Below are 23,703 nucleotides of genomic sequence, written 5' to 3'. Positions count from 1 at the left end.
TCTTTTCTTTTCTTTTTTTTTTTTTTTTTGGTTTTTCAAGACAGGGTTTCACTGTGTAGCCTTGGCTGTCCTGGATTCACTTTGTAGACCAGGCTGGCCTCAAACTCACAGCAGTCCAGCGATCCGCCTGCCTCTGCCTCCCAAGTGCTGGGATTAAAGGCATGTGCCACCACGCCTGGCTAGGGGGGGGTTAGTTTTCAATAGCTATCAGCTATGGACCCCTTGTCCAGGGGGAGACTACTGGTGTAATCTGTCACATTTTTCATGGGGGAAACCAGCCACTCTCCAATTGGATTTGGTGCCAGATCCATGAGGACATTGACCTCCAGTGTTGTAAGCCTGGTCAAAAGCCTGTAGCTGAGGAGGTCATGTGCCCTAGTGAGGAAGTTTCTATAGGTTTTTAATTTTTTTTTCTAAGTGGACATGATGTGCCCACCAAAATGCCTTCTAAGTAACTGTGTTTATGCCTTTGAGCACTACTGCAATCAGCCGTCAGAGAGCGTCAGTTTGCAGGAGAGACTCCTCAAATGTACGCATAATAAATGACTGTTGAATGTCCAGCCATAAGTGGGATATCACTAACACCCCCTTCACAGTACAGGGAACATTGTAGAAGATGGGGTGGAAACAAGGTAAAATGTAGAGAAAGTGGAGGCGGGTGGCAGCGTGGAACACTGATATGACAGGTCTGCACTCTTCGAGCTCTCAGCATATGTGATTTCCTATATGAGCTATACACACACAGAGAGACACACACACAGAGACACACACATACACACACACACAGACACACACACAGACATACACACACAGACACATACATACACACACAGACACATACACACACACGGAGACACACACACACATACATACACACACATACACACACACACACACACACGGAGACACACACACACACACACACACACACACACACACACACACACACGGAGACACGCACACACATGCCAACACCTTGTCAAAGAAGTCAGGGGGGCTGAGCCATGCAATCAGTTTTGCTGTCAATTGATTCAGACCATCATTTTGGTTTTTAGAAGTTGACATCTGGCCACTGCTAACCTCAGATGACAGTAGCGGCTGCTGTTCTCAATTGGTTAGCTGAACGGGCCACACGCATGATTTTTTACACTGACAAATGAAAGGCTCCTTGCAAACTCAGTTTTCCCTTCACCAGATTCAACAAAACATAACATCATGAAAGGGGAAGAGAGGAAAAGTAGACACCTTAAGTTAGAATCACCAAGTCCTTGGCTATCTCCCACTACTCCTTAAAAAAAAAACTCCCAGGACATTCCATCCCTAAAAGTCCTTTGCGTATGGCATAGGCACAATTAAACATGTGCTGGACAGATGAATATAATTAGTTCTCATCATAACGTCAGGTAGAATATGTTCCAGTCGGCCTGCCTCTGTCTCCCGAGTGCTGGGATTATAGGCGTGCACCACCACGCCCGGCCCATTTTGAAGGTTTTATGGAAGAAAATCCAGGTGAAGCACAGAGATACATTCTACTCCTCACATGCCACTTCCTACACCATATGTTTCCATAACTCCAACGTGGGTGCATGTGCGTGTGCCTGTGTGCGTGCCTTTAAGACAAGGTCTCACTGTGACCCAAGGTCTCAGGCTGACCCAAACTCATGGCAATCTCCTGCCTCTGTCCTTCCAAGAACTGGGGTTACAGGCATGAGCTACAGTGTTTATATAATACCTACATGTAAAAACTGCCGGCCACAAGCGCTCCTCATTTCCTGAACAGCACCTCTTTTAGTGGATCATGCCCGATGCAGCAGGAAGCTGCCCAGTTGTGCGTAGCCTACTGTGGTTGGTGCGGTGACCTTGAGGGATAAAGCCTCCTGAGTCTGCCACAGGTGTCAGGACATGTGCCCAGGTGGCTTCCTGCAAATGACTTACCCCCCCCCCCAACACCCCCCCCCAACACCCCCCCCCCCCCCCGTGATTGCATTTCTTCCACCAGCAAAAAAAACCCAAAAACAAACAAAAACAAACAAACAAAAAAAACCGGGACCATAAGCTCTGTGCATTTTTCAAGGAGGTGATACAGCGAAGTTGTTGGTGTGACATGTTGTTGGTGGGCAGTGTGTGTTGGCTCTTTTGGGAGGAAGAATTCTGGTTTTTTTATAGGACATTTTACACATTTACATTTACTGTGGGTTGAAGGAACATCGTGTTTTCTTTTATTGTTACTTTTACTCTTTTGTGCCTTTTTACTAGACCTCTAGTGGTTTTTGTATTCCCTGAAATTTAAAGGCTCATCGTTTATTGAACCTTATTATCTAGGGCCCCAGACACCAAATTGACAAGCTTCCTGGAAACACACACACTTGCTGGCCCCAAAGTCCTGCCGCTGGAGATAGCACTAGGCATGTCCTGCTTATGTAGATAAGGTAACTCACTTTAGATCTTGTTTGGGCTCTTAACTGCTTTTATTTTTTAAGCTGTTAAACATGTAATTGGCAAGGTAAGGTTGTAAACTCAGATTTTAGGTTTTTCTCTGGCCTGAAGCAACCTCTTCTGTGTTACTCTTTATGCGCTGTATCCTGTGTTCTTCTGTTTAGTCTTGGCTGTCACAACCAGAAAGACAGAAACACATTTTTCTTGCGTCTATAGAATCCTTAACAGAGAACGTTGAATTCTCTGCTAGATGTGGTGGTGTGTATATGTTTTCCTAGCACTGGGAAGGTGAAGACAGCCAAATTGGAAGTTCAGAACCACTCCAACCTATAGTGTGGGCCTGAGACCAGCCTGTGCTGTGTGAGACCTTATCTCGAAAAACCTCGGAAAGCAAAACCAGTGAAATTCTAAAGCATGGACTTGGAACTCGGGACAGAGTTTTGCTCTGTTTCGGCATCCACGGGAGTTATGAGAAATCGAAATGGAGGCTGGGTTGGTTGTCTGTTCAGGGACTAGGAACACCCTTGCAGACTCCTGTAGCAGAAGAGGCAGAGAGCCACGCTTGTGTAGCATTTGAATTTTGTTTGGCATTAAGGCTTGTCAGATCCCAGCCTCATGACTGTCCCCCTGCCAAATGCATGTGTGACTACAGACCCAATTTAGCTCACCACGGAGGAGCCCCTCACGCTCTCAGACTGAGTAAAGTAAGGGTTCAGCCTTCTGTGGCTTTACAAATGGGGCAAAATCTGTTTCTGCCTTTGTGGGGCTCAGAAATGTGTCTTCCTTTTTGTTCTGACTAAAATTACTTGTTACCTCTGCTGTTCGACCGGAGGATAGACGAATAATATTCTACAATGGCTGATTATTTTCTGGTCCCCAAGATTCTCTGAGAAAGTTTTCACGCAGTGCAGATGCTCTTCCGCTTACAAAGAAGTTATATCCCAATAAACTCAGGGCAAGCTGAAAACGTAGTCAGGAAGCACTTAGCACGCACAACCCACAGAACACTGTAGCTTGGTTTACCTGCTCTAAGGGTGTTGTGAACATTTGTGTCAGCCTACTGTAGCAGACTATTATGAGGAAGAATCTGTCCATACTTCAGTGATCGGGAAAACAGTAAACTTCTTTAAAAGTGTCTTCCTACTGAAGACACAGCACTCTAGCACAGTCACACCAAAAACTCCAGTCCCGACCTGTATTTACGGTGGCTCAGTGGGTAAAAGGTGACTGTCACCTAAGTCCCATCCCTAGTACCATCCACAGTGGCACTGCAACACTCCTGCGTGCATGCTCACACATACAAAACAGCATCCACTGACTTATTTTTTTTTAACTTGTAAGTAAGTTGAACAATTATAAGTTAGCGACTCTATCTCTTTGTGACCATCTTATTCAAATTATTAATTTTACCCCTAAGAGCTTTGATTTTTTTTTTTTTTTTTTTTTTTTTTTTGTCTGTGCCAGTCCGTTGGAAACAAGGACTGGCTAAAGTTGGCCTATAATCCCAGCACTCAGGAGGCAGAGGCAGGCAGATCTCTGTGAGTTTGAGGCCTGGGCTACAGTGAGTCCAGGACAGCCACGGCTACACAGAGAAACCCTGTCTCAGCAAAACAACAACAAAAGGGGCTGCCCTGGAACTCACTGTGTAGACCAGGCTGCCCTGGAACTCACTGTGTAGACCAGGCTGCCCTGGAACTTGTGGAGATCCTCCTGCCTCCACCTTTGCCTCTGCTTCTGCCTCAGGAGTACTAGAATGACAGACACTTGGCTGTCATAGTATTCACAGAGTTTTTCTCACTCCTAAAATTATATCAGGAAATTTTGGTGATGTTGTCTGTTCTTGGTCATCAACTTGTCTACATCTGGAACTAAAACTCAAAAATGGAGGGCACACCTGTGAGGAATGTTTGCTTAATTTTAAGTAGGAACATCCACTTCTAATCCAGATTTTGGTGCAGGAAGACACATCTTTAATTCAGATTATTTGAACTGGAAAAAAAAAAAGAGATGCCTTTAATCTAGATCTTAAGGTGGGAAGACACACCTTTAACCTGAGCCACACCCTCACCAGCCTTATAAGAGCCTAAGAGAAGGAAGCTTGCTCTCTTGTCGAGGGTCGCCCTCACCTTGCTAGCACGTTCATCCCTCACTGGCATGAGTGCTGACATCTACTGAAAACCGTTGGAGACATCCAGCCTCACGGACAAGCAGCTCCGGGATTCTTGGGCTTCCCGTTGGCAGCCAGCGAGCGCTGGGTTAGCTGCACTGCAGCCTGTAAGTCATTCTGATGCATCTCTCCTCCCTTGATGCAGAGAAGGGTCCGTTCGAGGGGTTGCTGTCACTCTAGAGCAGTGGTTCTTCCTACTGCTGCGACCCTTTACTACAGTTCCTCCTGTTGTGGTGACCCCCCCAGCCACAAGGTTATTTTCTCGTTGCTACTTCATAGCTGTTGTGAATCATAATAAAACATCTGGTGTCCAGGATATCTGCTGTGTGACTCCTAAAAGGGTCATGACTCACAGGTTGAAAACTGCTGTTCTACAGAAACCTGAGAAACACACATTTTTTTTGTGTGTCATTTTAAAAATGCAAGATAATGAAGGCCACTCATACTTTTAGGAACATTGTCTTTCTCCCATTTCAACAAAATTTCCCTCATCCTATTATCGTATGTGAAACTAATGGATCAAAAAATACCTAACGATGCTAGTCGTAGCTAAGTTAAAATGTTCTGAAGTGCTGGGGATATAGTTCAGTTGGTGGGGTGTCCGTCTCTTTCATACACAAAGCCCTGGGCTCCATCCCCAGGACCACATAAGCCAGCACTTGGGAGGTAGAAACAAGAGGCCAGACAAAAAGACAAACCAAATTAGAAAAGAGATTTATTGCTGGCAGGTGGATCTCTAAATTCAAGGCCAGCCTGATCCACAGGGTTCCAGGACAGCCAGGGAGGGCTACCCAGAAGACCAGTCTCAAAGGACAAAGCTCTCTTCGGCAAAAGGAGCATTTGTATGAGGAGATATTTTAATTCAAAACATCTGCTCCACATGTATATGAATATATTTGTACCAACATATACACAGACACACATTATAAATATAAGTGTATATGGCAATATAAGAAAAAAAATCAATGAAACAAATGGTTTTTGGAATTTGGAATTTTGACCTTAATAACAGGACTATATTTTGTTGGATAAATTACAGGTCTTCAGACAAGATATCATATATTCCAGGCTGTCTTGGAATTTACTGTGCAGCTGTGATGACCATGAATTATTTTTGGGGGGTTTTGTTTTTGTTTTTGAGACAGGGTTTCTCTCTGTAGCCCTGGCTGTCCTGGAACTCTCTTTATAGACCAGGTTAGCTTTGAACTCATAGTGATCCACCTGCCGCTGCCTCCCGAGTGCGAGTGCTGGGATTAAAGGCGTGCGCCACCAGGCCCATATATGGACTTTGCTTCTTAATAAAAATGGATGGAGAGAAAAGGAACACTGGGAGATGGGGCTGTGTCTAAATGGAGGAAATTAGAAGTGAGAATAGAAGCAGGTATTAGGGTAGAGAGTTCATACAAACCAAAGTGGTCCTGATTAAAACTCTGGTGCATCGTGGTGTAGCCTGACAGAAAATGGAGAACGCAGGAGAACTTAGGAAAAGATAGTCTCAGGGTAGCCTAGGGGCCTAGAATCAGCATCATGAGCCGCGTGGCTCCCTAACTGTTACCGCCCTTTTCAGAAGTGCATGGCAACCAGCTGTTTCCACTGATTAGAGTTTTGTTTCTTAGAGGAAAGTTTTGTGCTAACAGCTAGGTTGTACTGTCCTTGTGGATATTAAATGGCATAACCTACTTGAGTTCTCAAATTGTTCACTGGCCTAATCTCATGTGTCTTTCCCATCATCCTTTGTGGTTAGCAAAATGTTTGTTAGTCATGAGGACGCTTGAACTGAAGAACTTTACTCAGCCTAGTGATGAACCCTAAATGCTGAACAGAACTGGAAAGCCAGATTTCCTGGCAGCACTGCTAGCTTGAATGTGCTTTGGGGAAAGGACAGTTCAAAGTGGGATGTGATCTTGTGGGTAAATCCAAGAACTGGGGACAGAAGATGAAAAGTGCGGTATGAACCACGCTGTCTCCCCGTCTGCCCAGCACCGTGTTGACTTCTTTGGAGAAACAGACAACAGTTTACACCCTGGAAAGCTCAGATGGTGAAAACAACAGGTGGAATTGTAGAATATGAGTAAAATACTGTAAATGCATGTTTAAATAGTAGTGGCTATCTAACATAGGTGAAGGGCTGCCGTTAGGTCAGATAAGGGTGCAGAGTACAGGTAATTTCTGGTTTATAAAGGCCCGATTAACTGAATTTTGACTCAGAGGAAACTGTGCCTTGTACCCTGGATACAGGCTGTGGGATGCTGTCATGATACACCACTGTGGGCTGATGTAACCTGAGACTGTTTAAGGTAACATAGATGCAGCTGGGATGTCCCATAGCTTAGACGTGTTAAGTCACTTTTGTGTTTCGTTTCTTTCTGTTGAGACAGGGTCTCACTAGCTTATCCTGAAACTCAAGATCCAAAATCCTTCCGCCTTACCCTTTCCACAGTGAGTGCCGGGGTCGCAGACCTACACCACCTACATCACCACATCTGGCTATTATTTTCAACTTGCTTTTACAGGTGTGCCGTCAAGGCTGTAAGTGGGTGTTTAGCATCAGAAGCATCTAGAGTTGATTTCTGGCTCTGTTCGTTTCTGTATCGTATCACACAACGCTGCCCTTTGAAATTGCAGCTCCGAAGAGATGGGAGCTGAAAACAGTAAACGGTTTTTCACAGTCATGGGAGCTGGGTGAGGAATTGCATAAGGAGTGTTAAGCATAATGTGTGGCACTTATTAAAAGCCATTCAGTGAACACTGGCTAACTGTTATAATAGACAAATGAAACTGCAGAAGCCACAGAAGCTACCGAGGGAATCTTTTCGTTTCTGCCTATCAATACGTCCTTAGCAACTGCACGGCCCCCTCCTGGCTTTAGAACGTGCAGAAGAGCTTTTCTGTCCACACCTAAATAAGGATATTAAAGCCTCCTCGCCTAAGAAAGAGCATTTGGTGCTAGCCAGTTATGGTGGAGGCAGGCTTTTGGAATGAAGGTGTCTAAGACAAGATGGGGCTGGAGAGATGGCTCAGTGGTTAAGAGCTCTGGCTGCTCTTCCAGAGGTCTTGGGTTTGGGTCGCAGCACCCACACGGTGGTTCACAATCATCTGTAACTCCAGTTCCAGGAGGCTTGACACCTGGCTTCCTAGGGCACCAAGCATGCAAATGGTTCACAGACACAAATGCAGGCAAAATACCCTCACACTAAAAATAAATCTTAAAAATGAGAACAATTAGACAAGACCTTTACCAGTGACTAGTGTTATAATTAGCATCACAAGTGGCTACAGCAGCTTTATGAGAGAGAGCACAATACTAAAGCTATGAGAACGGACTCAGCTACCTTGGGGCTGTGGCACTCTGGAGAGCTGGCCCTGTCCCTCTTAAAAGCAAGTGTGTCTGCCCTGTGGGCTTGGGTCGGGGAGGAGCTGGAGGGCTGACCCAGGCGCATATCCAAGGCTCACCTGGGTGAGTTGTCCCACCCCAGCACCTACCCCTTCTAAGAGCTGTTGGAGCCCATGAAGGGGGGGGTTGGTCCTGAAGAGGCAAAACTGAAGGATCTCCATGACCCGGGGCAACCAGAAGACATCCAAGAGGAGTCTGTGTAGCCTTGGCTGTCCTGGAACTCGTTCTGTAGACCAGGCTAACCTCATTCAGAGATCCACCTGCCTCTGCCTCCTGAGTGCTGGAATTAAAGGTGTACCCTGGCAGGTCAACAAGACTGCTTACTCCTTCCCAAAAACGTCTACCAATAGGGGACTGAGTATTCAGATATATGGGCCTATGTGGACCACTCTTTTTTAATTTCTTTTTTTAAAAGATTTATTTATTTATTGCATATGAGTGCTTTATCTGCAGAAGAGGGCATCAGATCACATTATAGATGGTTTTGAGCCACCATGTGGTTGCTGGGAATTGAACTCAGACCTCTGGAAGAGCAGGCGGTGCTCTTGACCACTGAGCCATCTCTCCAGCCCTTAAATAATTTCTTTTTAATTTTATTTATGTGCATTGGTGTGAGGGTGTCAGAGCCATTGGAACTGGAATTACAGACAGTTGTGAGCTGCCATGTGGTGGCTGGGAATTGAACCCGGGTCCTGTGGAAGAGCAGACAATGCTCTTAACCACTAGGCCATCTCTCTGGCCCCATTCTTATTCAAACTACCAAGAGATTATACAGCGAGTTAAGTTTCTACTTCCCAAAGCCTCTGACTTTGGTCACCACTGTCTGTCCATAAGTCTGTGATGGCAGAGTGTCAGCAGAAAAGGCCACATTGAATCCCCAATATGGCACCACTTCCAGAGTCAAAAACCCAGCTGTCTCCCAGCAAGTGGATCCTATCTGACCCCTTCCACCATAGACGAGGTAGCGTTTCCTCTTATCTGGGACAGCCATTTCTGCACACAGAGTGCTTCTCCTTTCACACCCCGCTCCTGCTGAAGCCCTGCCATCATAGGTTGTCTCACAGCACCTTACCTGCTGTCCTACTCACCTGACGGAGCACTTCACATGCGAGGAACTGCAGCAGTGAGCTTGCACACGTGGAAATCTGTCCCACACACCCCGCCATCCTAAGGCAGGGGACTTAGTGAGAGAGCACAGCAGTGCTCTCCTGCAATCTCAGTTACAGTGACAGTTCTTAGCAAGATTCTTCAGAAGGCTGTGTGGGGTGGTTGGGATGGGAACGGCTCCCACAGGCACATGTTTGAATGCTTGGTCCCCAGTTAGCGTAAACTGTTTTAGAAGGACTAGAAAGTGCAGCCTTCTCGGTAGATCACTTGGTGTGGGCTTTGAGGTTTCAGAACCCCATGCCAGTCCCAGGCTCTCACTCCATCTCTCTCTTTCTACCTGCTCCCTGCAGATCCAGATATAAAAGCTCTTAGCTACTGTTTCGGTGCCATGCCTGCCTGCTTCCCGCCATAATGGGTCATGGCCTAGCTCCCTGAAACTGTAAGCCAGCCCCCAGTTATAGGTTCTGTTCTATTAATTGCCTTGGTCATGGTGTTCTCCTACAGCAAGAGGACAGTTAATAATAAGACACTGTATGTATTCTGAGTAGACATCCTGTATAGCTTCCTCCATGGGATGCTCTCCCATAGCCAGGCTTCAGGTTGTCAGCCCAAGGGATAAAGGGTTGGGAAAGGAGGGGACACCTCTCATTAGGCCCCCAGTGACTCACCAGCAGGGTTACTGCCTGTTTTTGTAACTTCATGCTCTGCCGACCCAGATATCTTAGTTCTAGAGGGAAAATGTTTCCATCAGGAGAAACAATAAAAAAAATTCCAAAAAAAAAAAAAATTCCATTGAATTGGGAGTTAAAAAGATGACTGACCAATTTGTCTCCTCATGTCTCTAAGTCAACAAGGTAAGAAGGGGTGGTGGTGGGGTTACAGTATTGATGGGGGTGACTGATCTGGCCCAAACGAGGGGACATTGGACTGGTACTCCACAGAGGTGTGGAGGCATATATATGAGGACAGGCGCTCCTACCAAGGACCTCTCAGTGTTTTATCTCCTGATTAAAGTCAATGGGTAATGACAAGAACCCAATTCAGGGGGAAATACGAAAGGCTTAGGCCCTTCCGTAGTGAAGATTTTGTCTCTCTCCCAATTAAAAAAATGAGAACAACACACACACACTACACACACTTTAGGGTTTACTGAGGAACCAGGCGATGGTTGTGGTTGTAAACACTGACTGTGTTCATGTGACCAGTTACAGAGAGAGCCGCTGCTGCCATCAAGTAAGGCTCATGTTTTATTACGATGACCTCCACGTGAAGTGGGGTGTAGTGGCGCACCCCTTTAATCCCAGCACTTGGGAAAGGCAGAGGCAGATAGATGAGGTCCAGGCCAGCCTTGTCTACAAAATGAGGTTAGGACTGCCAGGTTACACAGAAAAACTCTCTCTCAAAAATAAAAGATAAAAAAAAAAACATAAAACAAAAACAAAAAAAACCCAACCAACCAACAACAACAAAAGAAACAAACAACAAAAAAAGCTACCTCTGTGATAAATGTTCTCTCTGCTCTTTATTTTCTTCTATGTAACCTAACATATATTAACTCACAATCGGGAAGAGTAGAGATCCTCTCCTTTGGAGAAGGGAATCACTGAGTTTTTGGTTGGATACCAGATAGATGTCTCCTGTTAGGCAAAGCCATTACATTGTTATTGTCATCTTTAATTTGGAAGTTAAGCATGGTTTAACCAGCTCTGTGTGGGGTTTTAGACTCACAGCGCATTGATTTCTGATGGTTAGTTGTAGGTGTCACCTTCTCTGAGTTAAGGGCTATCTACAGGACTGGGCTGTAGGCGTGGCATGTGAGTGGGTGGACTGAGCAGGGAGTGTCTCTGCCTGCTGTTGGCTGGAGGCCTGAATAAAACAAAAAAAAGGAGAAAAGGTGATTCTCATTTATACCCCGCACCCGTACATACACTTCATCTCGTCTTTGGATGTCATAATGCCAGATTACTTGTGTTTGAACACAGTGGCACCAAACATGATGGCACATGCTTGTAGGAGGAAAAGGATTGGAAGGTCAAAGTTATCTTTGGCTAACACTAAGTTCAAAGCTACATGAGACCCTGTCTCAAAAGGAAAGAGAGAAAGACAGACACAGAGACACAGAGACAGACACAGAGAGACAGAGAGACACGGAGTGAGAGAGACAGACACAGAGAGACACAGAGTGAGAGAGACAGAGAGACAAACACAGAGACACAGAGACAGAGAGACACGGAGTGTGAGAGACAACACATATTTCTAAGGGTCAAATATGTCCCAGGTCATATTTTGGTGACATCAGGGTACAGCTAGTTCTTAGGAAAAATAGCTAGGTTCAGAAATTCTCCTAAGCTTTTGAACAAGTGTTATTCAACTTAACAAATTACAGTTCATGGCCTCCCTGTGTGCAGCAGTGCCATGCCACATTTGTCTTCTTGTAATAAACCTGTTCTTGGTGCCACTGAAGATCTGTTAGAGGAAAGCTTGGAGACCAGCAGCCGCTGCAATGACCTCTTGGGAACACTCAGGCCTTCCTCGACCTTCCAGGCTCCCCCTCCCCCCACCCCCCCACCCCCCGCAGCCGGTCTCTGTTGTCATTCAATCTGTCTCAACAATGGTGAGCAATTAAAAGCTCTTGGGCCTCACTTTTCACTTACTCTGCATTTTGACTCTCAGCAGCAACTTTTACTTCAAACACTTGGTAAATAAGCATTGTGTCGTCTTGGCGGTTAGTTCCTGGCTATGACATCTTTGGGAACCTAGTGTGGGTGGGACAATGGAGAAAGGGGAAGCTAGAGAACAAAGCGGACCATCCTTCAGCCCTTTATCACAGGATTCCTACCACCCAGCCTCTCTGTGGCTCAGGTGAAGGGACTTACACTGTGCAAATGGCTTAATCACACAGCACGCCCAAGAATTAACTGGGCTTCCATCATTTGAGGCCTTTTATATGAAGTTGTGATGTAGATAGCCAACAGAGAAAAGCATATTTTCTTTTTCTTTCTTTCTTTCTTTCTTTTTTTTTTTTTTTTTTTTTTTTGGTTTTTTTGAGACAGGGTCTCTCTATGTAGCCTTAGCTGTCCTGAACTCGCTTTGTAGACCAGGCTTGCCTCGAACTCACAGCGATCCACCTGCCTCTGCCTCCCAAGTGCTGGGATTAAAGGCGTGCACCACCACCGCCCGCCTAAAAGCATATTTTCTATGTGAAAGTCTATCTTGAAAGGCACATAATAAGTTCTTTATCTTCATTATTTCCCACAATTCATGGGATGGAAATATCAGTCGCTCCACTCTGCAGGTGACGAGATTAAGGTGTGGGGAACACTGTAAATTCTTGCAGGTAGCACAAGCAGAGCCACGTATGCACTCTTTTACTCTTTTATTCGTGTACTGTCACTCTGGAAGCTGTGCAAGTGACAAAAAAAAATATATGAGGGGTCGGGATGAAAAGGACGCTAGTGCAAATGAAAAGACATCAACCAGTTCTCCAGCCATCCCTGCTAGGGGTTTCCCCAAGACTATTAATATCCTGTTATCTTCTCTCTGCTATCTGTGGTCAGGGTTTGTAGAACACCGTCCTCAGGGGTGACCTCAACTGTTCTAGTGTCTTCCTAGAACAGTTACAGGCTTGGCATGGGAAAGATTTCATGGGAGACTTGTACTAAGCCCACTAAGACCTTTAGGTTTCACTTCTGACAGATACATCTGTCAGAAATTGTGGGCGTGTTTTCTTTCTACGGGCACTATCTAAATCAGGAGGGGTGTCCAAAAAAGGACCTCCTTCCCCCCCCCCTTTTTTTAGCCATCTCCAACTTGGTTCCAACTTTCATAAGCAAGTCTCAAGGAAAGGACCTGCAAAGAAATGCCGAGTTCGCCAAGCGTGAGGGCGCACGCCTTTAATCCCAGGCAGAGGCAGATAGATTGCTGTGAGTTCGAGGCCAGCCTGGTCTACAAAGTGAGTCCAGGACAGTCAAGACTACACAGAGAGACCCTGTCTCAAAAAAACAAAACCAACCAACCAACCAAACAAGCCAGGTTCTGTGCTACTGGTGCCTAAGAGCAGGTTTTGAGATTCAAACTGCACAGGTGGATGGATTCCCCCTGGAGTGACTGAAACCGGAGGCAGGGAACATGGGCCCTCAACCCATCTCATCATTGAGATTAGCTTGTATGAGCTGGTAAGTGGCCTTTTAACATGTAAGTGACTAGCCATAAGGCCATGTCAACAATCTGCAAGGCTTTCCGTGAGGCCACACATAGTGTTTGATCAGCCAAATCTTAAAAGACCTAAATACAAGGCTCTTGATATTTTTCTAAACATTTTATTTGCTGTTCACTGTATGGTGTGAAATCAGCCCCCGGCAACATTCCACAAATGGGGGAACTAAGCTGGGTTTTCAGCCCATCACGGACTTACCTGCTTGCTGCTGTCTAGATTTTCATTCTTCCAAGTTACACTGTCTCCCCTAATTAACCTTTAAAACTTTTCTTTCTAGAAAGAATGTCTGTAGAACACTGGTGTTACCATTCCCTGGGCCGGGGAGCCCCACCATAAATGAAGCATGTGGCAGTGTGGGTTTTAATAACTCTTAATGACATTATTCTGGGTGATGTATACGTCCTAGTCTTCTGCCATATCACTCTCATCTTCCTGCACGTCACTTTTGACAGTTACAGATATGGATGGCAATAATTATGATAGAAACCGTGCTCTATAAATAGATGCCTAGCCACCACTTGTCCGTAATAGCTGTCATGAATCAACTCATTTGTCATCATTTTCCCCTCGGGGATTACTATTTTAATAGAAAGACATGGTCTTGGGTGACAGCCTCCAACAGAAACTCTCAACTCAGTTGCTCTCTACAGTAATTGCACTCTCTCTGTTTCTGTGTGTTTTGAGGATGCCCCAAGGAAGGGCTTCTACATACATTGCCAATGAGCATAAAAAAGTGGAGGGGGGGGGATCTATAGAATCTTGAGCAACACGGAGTTATTTTCTTGTTGTCAATGGAATGAATGTCTAGGTAGGCAAGGCCAGCAGAGTCGACTTGAGGGAGCCCAAGAGTAGACGGAGCATTTCAAACCATTTCCTCTAATATATGGAGAAACCGCCATTTGTGAGGCTTTGAATTGAGTAGTAGTCATTTTAAACTGTCATGCTGTTTGGATAGTCTACTTTTCTTTTCTTTTCCTTTCTTTCTTTCTTTCTTTCTTTCGTGTGTGTGCGCGCGTGTGTGTATTTCCAGACAGGGTTTCTCTGTGTAGCCTTGGCTGTCCTAGACTCACTTTGTAGAGCAGGCTGGCCTAGAACTCATATCGATCCGCCTGCCTCTGCCTCCCAAGTGTTGGGATTAAAGGCGTGCACAACCACGTACGGTTGGATAGTCTATTTTTCAACAAGACAACTTTGTGCTTTGCTGGAGAATGCTTTGCTTCAGTTTTCATCTTGGTAAGCCATTTCCACAAGAGTCTTTGGTTGTGTTTTAAGCAATCCTGGAGCATATTTGTGAGACCACTGGCTTAGAGAGTGTCGGTTGCATAATTAGCCAGTCTCCAGTCAAAGCTCAGTACTTTCTAGCTGCAGGAGGAATTAATTGCAGGGCAAGTGAAGCAACCCGACCTTCTGGAGTTCTCCCAGAGAACTCGATCGCCCTCTAGGCTGCAGACATCAGCTGAGTTTGTCAGGCCGGTCGGCCACTTAGCCGCGAGGGAGGAACTGGGAACTGGACCGGATAACCTCCTGGTAGGAGCACTATCTGGACCAAGGAAGGAAGAATAGATCAAGTGGTTGAATAGCTGCCACAGGGCAGCCTCATGCCGTGCACGGTTAACGGGCGCATCGAACAGTTCTCCAGTCTCCCCCCCCCCCCACTGCCATGTGTCACCTTCCTGTTCGGAAGTCTTAGTAGGTTGCTGGGACAGAACTGGGGGCGCCTGCTCCACCCATCAGGTATCCGGTTGGAAGAAAAGCCAGTCTCAACAACTTGATTCCCCCTTCTGTCAAATGATAAGGTTAGCAGACCGTCCGTCTCCAATCGCTGACGGTTCCGGGCAAGGGGGGGGGTGGAGAAAGGGCACATCCAAATCGGCCCTTTTCTATTCCAACCACAAATATATGGTTGTGTCTTCTCTTTATTGCACTTGGAGGCCTCTAACTTGAATTCCATGTTGCTCTTGGAATGCAAGCCTGAGAGCTTCCCTTAGAGACCAAACCCTGTGCATTCCCCCCCTCCCCGCCCCTCCTGCACTGATTTGCGGTGGTAATCAGTTTAGTTACATTTCTTGTGTGTCTTGCTGGTGAAATAAGCCTAGGACGCTGATGACTGTAATTTTCTGGATGATGTTGCAACGGCGGGATAAATAGCCCGGTGGCTGAACTTTTCAGCTTGTTCCTTTCCTGTATGTAAATTCCCTTTAGCTATAAAGGGGGGCTCAGAACAGACCGGCAATAACAGCCTCTGCCTGGCGCTCCCATGTCCAGCAGCCTCTTCAGAAGCTCGTAGCCTGGGGGCTAACTCGGGCGGTAACTAGCTCTTCCTCGGGACCTCCATAAAGTGTCCCAGCCCTCATATTCCCAGCACTGTGAAGAATGAAAGAGGATACTTTACGATCCCCTTGGAAAGGTTCGTGCATTGAGTGCCATAATTTGGATGGGATGGGTAAAACCTGGGGGCGGCATGGGGAAGCTGCGAGCATTAGGTGATGGACTAGCGAGGGTCTGGTGGAAGGCAGTCATTCTGATTTACTGTTTTAAAACAAATAAGCAAACTTTGTGGTGTGTGTGTGTGTGTGTGTGTGTGTGTGTGTGTGTGTGTGTGTGTTTTCCTAGAGGGGAAGTTATCAGGCAGGTGGGGGGCAGGGCAGGACCAGGCTAAATAAATGACTGGTGGTGTCACATGGTTTGTGGAGGCACCCGCTGGCAATAACAAGGTTCATGGTGTGTGCATAATTCAGAGCACGGAAAAAGCAGCTTGGGTTGGCTGCTGTGATTTTGGGTTCGCCCACACCTTGTTTTAGGCTGGAGTGCCAATTTCGGGTACCCTACGTGTATTTTGAAGAGCGGGTACTAAACAAAAATGTTGTCTCTGGAGAGAGCATGTGCATCCACCTGATCCCTGGTCCCTCTGGCTGTCCGAACTGAGCAAATCCAGTAGCAGCTAAGACTAGAGATCATATTAGGTGACGTGAGGTGGCTGCGGCTACAAAATGAACCGCTGCCCAAGCTTCGCATGCTTTTCCCGGTTTGACAACTGGTATTTTGGAGTGTGTCAGCTCTAAAACGCTAGGCCCTTCGCAGCAAGGGGTCACAGCAGGGCAGTCGCCGCAGACTGCCAGCGCCAGGTTACTTTGTAGCCGCCTTCCCGCCCCTAGCCCAGACCTGGTGCTCAGGGCTTCCTAGCCAGCGCTGGCGCGCGTCCCCGCGTTGGCGGTCAGGCTGCAGCGCCAGGCATCCCCCTGCGGCGGGGTTACTGTAAGGCACCTCATTCCTCTGCCCAACCCAAGCTGCCTCCTGCAGGTTTCCCCTGTCCTCAGCTTTCTGAGAGGAGCCTCTTAACAAATATTTAAACAGTTAACGGGGTTCAGTTATATGTGAACTTGAGGAGAAAATAAAAAAGCAAGGTGATAACATTAAGACTAACGCAATCAGCCATGAGGTAACCCAAAGGAGGGAGATGAGGAAGAACAGGCAATGCAACGCCCTCATGCAGTTTTTGTTTTGTTTTGTTTTTTTAGAGAGGGGCTAGCACCCAGGCAGGAGTATTGATGGCGCAAGGGTCACTCTAGGTCGACCCCGGAGAGAAAACTCCGTCTCCCTCTAACGGGCCACCTCCTCACGTGTTCTTGGCATGGCTAGGATTAAAATTTGCAAGGCTCAAAATTTATGTGCGGAAGGGACAGAATGTTCTCGGTGATTAGTTGGGGGAAAAAAGTGAAATGAAGATTGTACTTTTTCTTGTAGTGCAGACCTATTTCCTCCCCCTCCCCTACACATTCCTGACCCCCCCTCCCCCCGCTCTTTCCTTCCTTCCTCCCTCCTCTTCCAAGTTCTGGGATTTTTCAGCCTTGCTTGGTTTTTGGCTAAAAGCACAAAAAAGGCGTTTTCGGAAGCGACTCGGCCGTGCACAAGGGCCATTTGTTTGTTTTGGGACTGGGGCAGGAAATCTTGCCGGCCTGAGTCACGGCGGCTCCTTCAAGGAAACGTCAGTGTTCGCCGGTCGGTCGCCATCGCCCGCTTGCGCGCCCCTCGCTCCGGCAGCCATGGGGGAAATGCAGGGCGCGCTGGCTCGGGCTCGACTTGAGTCTTTGCTCCGGCCCCGCCACAAAAAGCGGGCGGAGGCGCAGAAAAGGAGCGAGTCGGTCCTGCTGAGCGGACTGGGTAAGCGCTGCCGCCCCGGCCCGGTGGGGACTCGCCTCCGGAGGGGCAGGGATGTGGGTGGAGGTCGGATGGAGACCGGGGTACGGTGCTGGAACTTGGACAGTGAGCGGCGGGCCGGGAGACGGAGGAGGGAGAGGTGGGAGCTGAGCCCTGCGATGTGGCGCTCCACTCGGGCAGTACCGGAGAGGAAATGGAAAATCACTGGGACTCTCCACCCCTCCAGTCCCCTCCTCCCGGCCGGGCAGAGCGTGGCCGAGTGCAGCCCCGCGCGGGGTCCTGCGCGCACAGCCATCGGGGACCCTTGGCCCTGCCTTGGGGCGGCCAGCCCAGCTTGCTCCGGACCAGGCGGCCAGCCGCCCGCGTCCGCCCGCACCTCGGCGAGCAGCCGGCGCGGCGGCAGGGGCGTGGCCTCGCGGTGGTGGGCGGAGCTCAGAGCCTTCACCTCCCTCCGGTTCCGCCCCCTCGCGGCTCAGGGCTTATAAAGCCGGTCGCGCGAGCGGAGCCCACAGTTGTTGGCTGAGCCAGTCTCACTGCTTCGAGCTATCTCCCTGGACTCTTTTTCGGGGCGATGACTGTGAAAACCGAGGCTGCTAAAAGCACCCTCACCTACTCCAGAATGAGGGGAATGGTAGCGATTCTCATCGGTGAGTGTTGGAAACGCACCGGCCTTGTGTAGGGGAGACGACGTGGAAAAGTTCGTGGGTGTAGAAGGACCAGGGTCAGATTAGCCTGTGGCGTCGGACGTTACCGAGCCGCCTAAACCTCTTTTTTTCTCTCTTTAATTTATAGCTTTTATGAAACAGAGAAGGATGGGCCTGAACGATTTTATTCAGAAGATTGCCAACAACTCCTATGCATGCAAACAGTAAGTTTGGGGTTATTGGAGGAAAAGAAAAGAATTGTTTAAATTTACGAGCAGCCAAGACTTACTTATTACCACTTGTTAATGGGGGGGGGGGTGTGCGGGGGAAGCGTAAGTCTTCTCCAGGGTAGAGATCTCTTCTGGTCTTGAGCAATTGGCTTAGTTTAAACATTTAGAACATTCATTAATTATGGGTACGGCTTGCCCCAGAGATGTAAGATAAATTCTCGGGAATGTTTACCAGATTTTAGGTCCTCTCTCGATGAACAAACCTTAATTTGTATTCAACCGGGCTGTTTACCTACCGTTTGTGTAGGTAATTCATTCGGATGTTTTTGGTTTAAATACCGACCGGTTGAGTCAGAAATTAGAGTTGTGTCTGTGTGCCCTCTGGTGGCGAGTTTCTAAACCGGCCTTTTAATCTCCGCAGCCCTGAAGTCCAGTCTATTTTGAAAATCTCCCAACCTCAGGAGCCCGAGCTTATGAACGCCAACCCCTCTCCTCCGGTAAGTACCCTCTTTCTTGTCTGTGAGGGAGAATCCTAAATGAATCGGCATTTCTGTAGTGGCTAGTCAAGGCGGCATTTGTGAAAATTTATTGCCAAGTCAGGAATGTCTGTCCACAACATCACAAGTGGCATAAGTGTTTAAGTACTGAGTCACTGGAATGTTTTGAAAGGCATAATTCGTAAACGTTCATCTGTTAACAGTAAGGCTGTGTGTTAAACGATGATGTTTTGTTTTCTAGCCAAGTCCTTCTCAACAAATCAACCTCGGTCCGTCCTCCAATCCTCACGCTAAACCGTCTGACTTCCACTTCCTGAAAGTGATTGGAAAGGGCAGTTTTGGGAAGGTTCTCCTAGCAAGACACAAGGCAGAAGAAGCGTTCTATGCCGTCAAAGTCTTGCAGAAGAAAGCCATCCTGAAAAAGAAGGAGGTACGAGCGCCACCTGGTGGCTGGGGCTCTCAGGCCTTGTGAATAAGTTTGAACCTTTGGTTTGGTGCCAAATTGAAATCTGAATTCACCACTGAGTCTCATCTTTTCCCCCGCCTAGGAGAAGCATATTATGTCAGAGAGGAATGTTCTGCTGAAGAACGTGAAACATCCTTTCCTGGTGGGCCTTCACTTCTCTTTCCAGACCGCTGACAAACTGTACTTTGTTCTAGACTACATCAACGGTGGAGAGGTGAGCTGCGGGAGTAGCTGCGGGTTCTCTGCTTAGCTCGCTTGATTAGTTTTTAAGATACGTAAGGGGGTGGGGGATTACCAGAATTAGTTTTTTTTTTTTCATATACTACCAAGTTTCAGAGTTAACCTATCATTTCAGGCCACTTGCTGTATGTAACCTTTCTCTTCAGGCCTGATTTCTCTGGCAAGCCTGATTAAATGAGCCCACTCAACCTTGCTCTGTTTTTGTCTTTCACAGCTGTTCTACCATCTCCAGAGGGAGCGCTGCTTCCTGGAACCACGGGCTCGCTTCTACGCTGCTGAAATAGCTAGTGCCTTGGGCTATCTGCACTCCCTAAATATCGTTTATAGGTAAGAGTCAGGCCTACCTTGCTGGGAAGGAGGGAGGCCTGGCAGAACCTTTGGAGTCATAGCGTAATGTGATATTATGTGCAATTTGGTCACTTCTGAAAGATCCCCCCCCCCCCCAGCACATGAGCGGTCTTGACTCCAGCACCAAGAGGGTGGGGCCTAATCCTGAGCAGCCTAACAAGGACAATCGTCCTGTGATTAGGACGGGGATGGATTAAAACCCCTAATGGCAGCCAGCAGTCTTCAGAGGATTCATCCCGAAGCCAAATTAACCTGAGCGACCACTCTTGTTTCTCCCCACAGAGACCTAAAACCGGAGAATATTCTCCTCGACTCCCAGGGGCACATCGTCCTCACTGACTTTGGCCTCTGCAAGGAGAACATTGAGCACAATGGCACAACGTCCACCTTCTGCGGCACGCCTGAGGTGGGTGGTCTCCACTCGGCGCTGACCTGCCCACGCCCTTCCACCCTTCCAACCCCACACCCTTCCCAGAGACCCGTGCAGTGATGCTTTTACGTACAAAAAGAGGGAGCAAGCTCTTAAGGACGGCAAGTGAGAATACAGGGGCTGTTGAGTCCCTCTGAGGATCATCTCCAAGGCTGGCTAGCTGTCATAAGAGATCCTCATGGTACCACTCGGTGCCAAGTTGCTCCCTAAATATGTCAGTTATACACACAGGGGATGAGCTAGCCACAGAGTATAGGGGCTTGTGACTAGGAAGCAGTCCAGTATACATACCCAGTCAGGTGACTGGTTCTGGCCTTTCAGCGCACGTGCTTGCTGTCAGGATTTCCTAGGGGTTGAGTGTTAACCTCTTTTCTGGTCTGTCATTTCAGTACCTTGCTCCTGAAGTGCTCCATAAGCAGCCATACGACAGGACGGTGGACTGGTGGTGCCTCGGGGCTGTCCTATACGAGATGCTCTATGGCCTGGTGAGTGACACACAGAATCATGCCATGTCACTGTACAGCAGCTTGTGGGTGTGCTTGAGAGCAGCGTAGCTACCATGTCACGTCCTTACCAGCAAGATACTGAGAGCAGTAAAGGAGACTGGCTATTTTACACGTACATTTTAAAAGCAATGTCTTCTGAATTACTATTTTTTTTTTCCTGCAGTCAGTAGTCTTGTTTGAATCTTAAGGCGGGTATTGATGACTATACTGAGCAACACCACCAACACTTTATTGGGTTTCTACAGCCTACTGCAGAAGACTACACTTAACCTGTGTAGTATTAGCTCATGCCCCGCCACACACACACACACACACACACACACACACAGAGTCTCTAGTAGAGCTTATAAAATAGACATCTAAATCATGGCTATTCCGACACCCAGGGAAGGGCCCATCTCTGTTCATCACTTTGCCTGTATGTAATATACACCAGACAAAGCTTCAGTTGAATCTGAAGGGCTCCCCCTTCCTTTCCCAGCCTCCGTTTTACAGCCGGAACACGGCGGAGATGTACGATAACATTCTGAACAAGCCCCTGCAGCTGAAACCAAACATCACCAACTCGGCCAGGCACCTCCTGGAGGGCCTCCTGCAGAAAGACCGCACAAAGAGGCTGGGCGCCAAGGACGACTTTGTGAGTACTGCCGCCCTCCTCCTGTCCCCGGGACCTCAGGGAGGAGCAGTGACCTCCTGGCCTTGTCTTGAGTTCCGCCCGCCTAAACGAATCTGGTTTCTCTTTCCAACAGATGGAGATTAAGAGTCATATTTTCTTCTCCCTGATTAACTGGGACGATCTGATTAACAAGAAGATCACACCCCCGTTTAACCCGAACGTGGTTAGTATCTGTTTCTTGTCTAAGAGCAGTGAGGCCCAGACGGTTCCTCTTAGGTCAGGATTTGAAGAAGCAAATAGCAGGTGCTGTCCATAGACTCACTATGCCAGCAAAGCTCACTACATGTGAATACATGAGTTAACTAAAGGCAATCGCCAGGCCTGGTGACACATACGTGCACCGCCTGAACCTCAGGAGTCGGAAGCAGGGTTGATGTGAGGCCAGCCTAGGCTACATAGCGAGATCTTGTGATTGCTGATCTCAACTCTGGAGCCTTTAGAGTTTTAAAGGTTCCCTGTCCTTGTTGCCCTGTGTGCTCTCTTTGCTGAATGTGTTTCCCCTTCTTGTCACAGAGCGGACCCAGCGACCTTCGGCACTTTGACCCTGAGTTTACTGAAGAGCCTGTCCCCAGCTCCATCGGCAGGTCCCCTGACAGCGTACTTGTCACAGCCAGTGTGAAGGAAGCTGCCGAGGCCTTCCTTGGCTTCTCCTACGCGCCTCCCATGGACTCTTTCCTCTGAGCACTCTTGGGATGGTTCTGAAGGATTTCCTTGGTGTTTTCTAAAGTGTTTTAGCTAGCCTTTGGAGGAGTTGCCAGCTGACAGACATCTTAAGAGAGAATTTGCACACCTGGAGGCTTGGCAGCCCCAGCGCACACCGCTTGATGGAAACTTTCTGAAGAGCACGTCCTCCTCTCAGTGAGCTCGTGAGGTTTTCATTTTATTTCTTCCTTCCAACGTGGTGCTAGCTCTAAATGAGCGCCAGAGTGCCGCCTTAGACAGACACCCCAGTTGGGTTCGAAGGAAGATGCAGGTCTGAGAGGGATCTCCCGCAGGTCTGTCTGAGCTGTGATCACGAATATTCTGCAATGTGCCTTTTCTGAGATCGTGTTAGCTCCAAAGCTTTTCCTATCGCAGAGTGTTCCGTTTTGTTCTGTTTGTTTTTTTTTTACCTTGTGGGTTTTCCCATGTAAACGAACAGTGGTGTGAGTGTGCCATGCCTGATCACAGACGGTTTTGTTATAAGCATCAATGTGACACTTGCAGGACACTACAATGTGGGACATTGTTTGTTTCTTCCATATTTGGAAGATAAATTTATGTGTAGACTGTTTTTTTTTGTAAGATATCGTTAATAACTAAAATCTATTGAAACGGTCTTGCAATGACGTGCATCCAGATGCTTAACGAAAGCATTGCTGCTACAGATATTTCTATTTTTAGAAAGGGTTTTTATGGACCAATGCCCCAGTTGTCAGTCAAAGCTGTTGGTGTTTTCATTGTTTAAAATGTCACCTGTAAAATGGGCATTATTTATGTTTTCTTTTGCATTCCTGATTATTGTATGTATCGTGTAAAGACGGTCTGTACATTGGGTTATATATAACACTAGTATATTTAAACTTACAGGCTTATTTGTAAACCATCATTTTAATGTACTGTAATTAACATGGTTATAATATGTAAAATTCCTCCTCCCTACCACACAACTTTTTTTGTGTGTGATAAACCAGTTCTGGTTTGCAATAAAACCTTGAAAAATATTTGCATAAATTGTGTCATGTGTTACTTTTTATTTTGATAAACTGGACTGGATGGGGGCACAATAGTAGATCAATTTAAAAAGCTCAGTGTGGTAGCACATACTTTCAATATCCAGCACTTGGGAGACTGAGGCAGGAGGATTATTGTGAGTTTGGGGATAGCCTAGGCAAAAGAGACAAAGTCAGTTTGCTTCCAAGAGACTTGGCTTCTTATTGAGGAATGATTGGGTCCTAAGGGCTCCCTGGGGCTTGGTTGGATGGCTGGTCTCCTGGCTTCTGGTATAGGCCTTTTCCTAACATACAAAGGCCTGGGCTGGTTCTCCAGCACTGAGAACTTATATTCCCAGTATTTTGTGCTGCCAGTCATCAACCCACCCAAACAATGCTATAAAATAGCAGTGTGTATAAAGTAATGGTCCCTGTGATGACTGTCCCGGGAAGTCCGATGACTGCTTGTGCTCACATGTTTCTTATCTTAAGTAACA

General features: G+C 47.3%; 1 protein-coding gene across 4 annotated transcripts in view; it reads left to right on the top strand.

Annotated features, from left to right (window-relative positions):
- Nucleotides 1–23,228, top strand: part of SGK1 (serum/glucocorticoid regulated kinase 1) — a 118,284-nt gene extending 95,056 nt beyond the window's left edge. The window contains exons 1-11 of one of the 4 annotated variants that reach the window (XM_084774910.1): nucleotides 15,679–15,727; nucleotides 18,271–18,346; nucleotides 18,774–18,849; nucleotides 19,091–19,279; nucleotides 19,398–19,529; nucleotides 19,770–19,882; nucleotides 20,186–20,309; nucleotides 20,723–20,818; nucleotides 21,321–21,476; nucleotides 21,589–21,678; nucleotides 22,029–23,228. In XM_084774910.1, coding sequence (XP_084631036.1) covers nucleotides 15,694–15,727; nucleotides 18,271–18,346; nucleotides 18,774–18,849; nucleotides 19,091–19,279; nucleotides 19,398–19,529; nucleotides 19,770–19,882; nucleotides 20,186–20,309; nucleotides 20,723–20,818; nucleotides 21,321–21,476; nucleotides 21,589–21,678; nucleotides 22,029–22,196 — 1,254 coding nt within the window. In that variant the 5' untranslated portion in view covers nucleotides 15,679–15,693 and the 3' untranslated portion in view covers nucleotides 22,197–23,228. Of the gene's footprint in view, nucleotides 1–15,678; nucleotides 15,728–17,229; nucleotides 17,482–17,972; nucleotides 18,126–18,270; nucleotides 18,347–18,773; nucleotides 18,850–19,090; nucleotides 19,280–19,397; nucleotides 19,530–19,769; nucleotides 19,883–20,185; nucleotides 20,310–20,722; nucleotides 20,819–21,320; nucleotides 21,477–21,588; nucleotides 21,679–22,028 lie in introns of those variants that run through there. The other 3 variants (XM_084774907.1, XM_084774909.1, XM_084774908.1) reach the window with 3 other exon arrangements.
- Nucleotides 23,229–23,703: the final 475 nt, after the last annotated feature.

Source organism: Acomys minous (genome assembly GCF_964271855.1).
Source record: "Acomys minous genome assembly, chromosome: 3".
Taxonomy (NCBI): domain Eukaryota; kingdom Metazoa; phylum Chordata; class Mammalia; order Rodentia; family Muridae; genus Acomys; species Acomys minous.
This window is presented reverse-complemented; position numbering and strand designations above follow the sequence as displayed.